General features: G+C 43.8%; 1 protein-coding gene across 2 annotated transcripts; it reads left to right on the top strand.

Moving 5' to 3' along the window:
* Positions 1-1,293: 1,293 nt before the first annotated feature.
* CUNH20orf173 (chromosome unknown C20orf173 homolog) lies at positions 1,294-3,441 on the top strand. Of its 2 annotated transcripts, none has more exons than XM_025040030.1 (2): positions 1,294-2,501; positions 2,963-3,441. In XM_025040030.1, the coding sequence occupies exons 1-2, from the start codon at positions 2,074-2,076 to the stop codon at positions 3,156-3,158; spliced, it is 624 nt and encodes a 207-aa protein (XP_024895798.1). In that variant the 5' UTR covers positions 1,294-2,073; the 3' UTR covers positions 3,159-3,441. The 2 variants fall into 2 exon arrangements, with proteins under 2 accessions (XP_024895798.1, XP_024895799.1); XM_025040031.1 differs by having other exon boundaries at positions 1,294-2,505; positions 2,963-3,201.
* Positions 3,442-3,685: the final 244 nt, after the last annotated feature.

The raw sequence follows: 3,685 nt of genomic DNA, 5'->3' as shown, positions 1-3,685 counted from the left end.
CCGAAGTGAGCACATGAGACATCAAAATCATACTGTATAATACCATTTATTTATTTACTTTCTAAAAAATTTTTATAAGAGTTTATTTGAGCCAAACTGACAACATATGTCAGGGAGCAAGATCTCAAATGCTCCTGTATGACTCCATTTACATGAAATGATCAAACAAGGCAAATCTATAGAGAAAATAGGTTAGTAGGTGCCTAAAATGAGGAGTGGATTGATTGCAAATATGAATGAAGGATCTCTGATGGAAAAGTTGTAAAACTGAATCGTGGTGATGCTTGCACAACTGTTTAAATTTGCTAAAAATTATTGAATCATACACTTAAAATGTGTCAATTTTATGGTATGTAAATTGTGCCTCGATAAAGCAAAATGAACATTTTGAGATGTTTTAACTTTTAAAATGATCACACCTTTCCAAGGGCTAGAGAAGAGAAAAATAGGGAATGAGTACTTAGTGAGTATGGGGTTTCTTTTGGGATGATAAATATGTTCCAGAACTAGATAGTGTGATGAGTGCATAACATTTTGAATGTATGAAGTGTCACTGAATTATACACTTTAAAATGGTTAAAATGGTAAAGTTTGTGAGTGTTTTACAACAATAAAAATGATTGTGAGTGTTTTACAACAATAAAAATGATACCAGTTGATATAAATAAAATAGCAATAAAGCTTACTATGCATTTTTTTCTAGATGATTTTTAAAGCCTTTTTATTTTGAAATAACTATAGGCACGTAAGATATTTCAAAAATAATAAAGAGAGGTCTTGTGTACCAATTACCCAGTTTCTCTAAATGGTAGCATTTTACCATACAGTACCAATAATACTTTATCCAAACCAGGATATTGACATCGGTACAATACAATTGACTACAGACCTTACTCACATTTTTTTGGTGAGTTATTTTATTTTATTATTTTTAAATTAATTAATTAATTTTTCATGGTGACATTGGTTAACGAAATCTGGTAAGTTTTAGCTGTACATTTTAACGGTAAGGCATATGTATATTTACATTGTGTGTTCACCTCCCATAGTTAGATTTCTTTCTGTTACCACATATTTGACCCCTTTTATCCCATATACCTGCCCCGGTGAGTTATTTTAAAAGCTATAAAATACCCAGTGTAGATTTCCACTAGTTAAGATGAACTATCTGACCATTCTCATCCCATGGAAGAAAACATTTTGATTAAAAAAAAAAAAATGGTTTCTCTTTTTTTCCTGACAATAACTCAACGTTTTTCATTTTTTTTTTAATATCTTCCACAGGGTAGGATTGAATTAAAGGGATGAGAGTAGAGATGAAGAGAAGAAGGTGATTTGGAGATAGAACCAAGTGGATTAAAAAGTGGATTTGGAAATCATAGGAGAGGGAGAAATCAAGGATAGCACATGGGATTCTGGCTTCTACAACTGGATGGATGGCAGGACCACTTACTGAGATAGGGAAGTCTTAGAAAGGAATTGGTTTAAAGGAAACATCGTGAGTTCATTCTCAGGCTTGTTCAGCATGAGAGGTCTCTGAGACATCTTAGTGGAAGTTTAATAGGCTGGCTGTACGATAGAGGCCCTAGAGAATAGAAGAGAGGTCTGAGCTAAAGTTACACAATTAGAGAGGAGATATCACACATACATAGTATTTAAGTTCCTTCTCAACTCTATTCATGTATCCCGTAAATATTTATTAAGTGATTCTAAGTCTTAGGGATGCAGGAGTAAAGAAGACATACAAGGTCAGTCCCTGTCCTCATGGATCTTACGTTCAGTGTAGGCAGCTTGTATATTATAGACAGGATAGGGTGGTGGCATTGTCCAGGCAGGCTAAAGGAAGGAGGTCACAATGTGTACTTTATGATGAGATCTATGATATAACTGGGTGGCACTGAGAGCCTTGCTTTCCTCCTATGGGGAGGGTACAGGACACCCCATGTATTATTTTTCTGCTCTTGCACCCTCCATTCAGGGCCCAGCCAGACTTCTCTTTGGAGGTAAGTAAATGGATAGGGAGGCAGGAGATGAGGGTTTCGGAGGAGGTGTGGTAGGGAGGGTTGGGGAGCCATGGAAGCCAGCGGGACAGAGCATTGTGGGGTTGTTTGTGGCCTCATTCCTCTTCCTTCCCAGTCCCGAGTAAAGAAGCCAGTCTGCTGCCTGCCGCAGAAGCCACTGCCTGGACCAGACATGAAGCGCTTATGGCAGATTTTTGTCCTGTGGGTACTCTGGGTTTTCATCTTGTGGCTGATGGCCCCCTGCGTAGATCAGAAACCTGAATTGGAACCCCACGAAAAACTGACCTACTTGGTACCAAGGTGTTGCAGCTGCCTTTGGTTTAAATTTAGAAAGTGTGGCTGCCCATCTGGGACCCTCAACTACTCCCTCTGCAACCACACAGTCAGAGAACAGAGCTGGTTTGATGCATACTACGAGAAGACGATGGGATTCCTGATGGGGGCAACAGAGTCCATGCCCCGCAACGCTGAGCTCTCATGGTTGGTCAGTGGTCAACACTGGGCCTAACCCCATCCTCTGTTCTTCCCAGGCCTACCTAGCCCACCTCCCACTTTCTAGCCCAAACCCCCACCCTTGGCCCTGGCTTAGTGTACCTCCCATCTTCACAGCCTCAGCCCTCTTACCCACCCAGGTCTGCTTTCCTTCCACTGGGAGCTGATGCCTGGGTCCCAGCCTCCAATCTCTTCCCTCTGGCTGTTTCCAGGGCAAAAACTCAGCAAGGGCACTGGGCAAAGTATGGGAGAAGCTGTTAACGGTGATCCATTTTGACCTCCACTGTGGGACTTGTGCACTGGTGGGGAACTTAAAGATCCTGCGGGCCTCCAGCCTTGGCAACATCACCCAACACACTGCCGTCTTCAGCTGAGCATTGAGAAGAGGGCAGGGAGCAGGAAGATACAGACCTGTCCTCAGATCTCTCAGTTTCTGCTCTCCTTCCCAGGATGAACCAGACTCCTGTTCACAGCTTCGAGATGGTGGGGAACCAAACCACGGGACACTTCATCTGCCACAGGGATGCTGGGGCCTGGGGTTCCTGGAGACAGCTGCTGCTACTTCTGCTGAAGCTTTCTGGTCTGTCATGGACTTCAGACACTCTGAGTGAGGAGGCGATGGTCTGGGAACCCAGACATTCTTAGAATGGGGGTGAGAGGCGGTCACTGCAGGAGAAGGCAGGGGGCTCCAGGAAGACCCTCTACTGGCTTACTGGGGGAACCCGCAGGAACTTCCCAGGTCTCAGGGGCTGCTGAAATGCCCCCACCTCCTAATTTTTCTCAGATTTTGGAACATGATCCAGTTCCCTATTGGAATGGAAGATAGCAAAGACCAGGTAAGGGGACAGAAAGGAGTAAGATGTGGCTGTGGACGGGGCACCATGTAGGCCCCTCCCCTTTCTCCCCCAGGTCCTAGGGATCAGCCCAACCTTCCTCAGGTACAACCAGGGCAACAGGCTGGATAACCAGGGTGAGTACCATCCTTGGGGCTCGTGGCTCTGTTCTGTGCCTTGTCCATTTGTGACCCAGTTAAGACTGTTATCCCTTACTCACTTAAAACTTCTCTCCCCTATGCCTTCAGCATAAAGTCTAAAAATTTCTGCCTGGTTTTCAATACCCTGACCCTTCCCCTCTCCTCCCCTCTCCCAGGCTCATACACTAGGCTTCTCGGC

Source organism: Pteropus alecto, unplaced genomic scaffold (genome assembly GCF_000325575.1).
Source record: "Pteropus alecto unplaced genomic scaffold, ASM32557v1 scaffold45, whole genome shotgun sequence".
Taxonomy (NCBI): domain Eukaryota; kingdom Metazoa; phylum Chordata; class Mammalia; order Chiroptera; family Pteropodidae; genus Pteropus; species Pteropus alecto.
The sequence above is the reverse complement of the archived record's forward strand: the minus strand, read 5'-3'. Positions and strand labels throughout refer to the sequence as shown.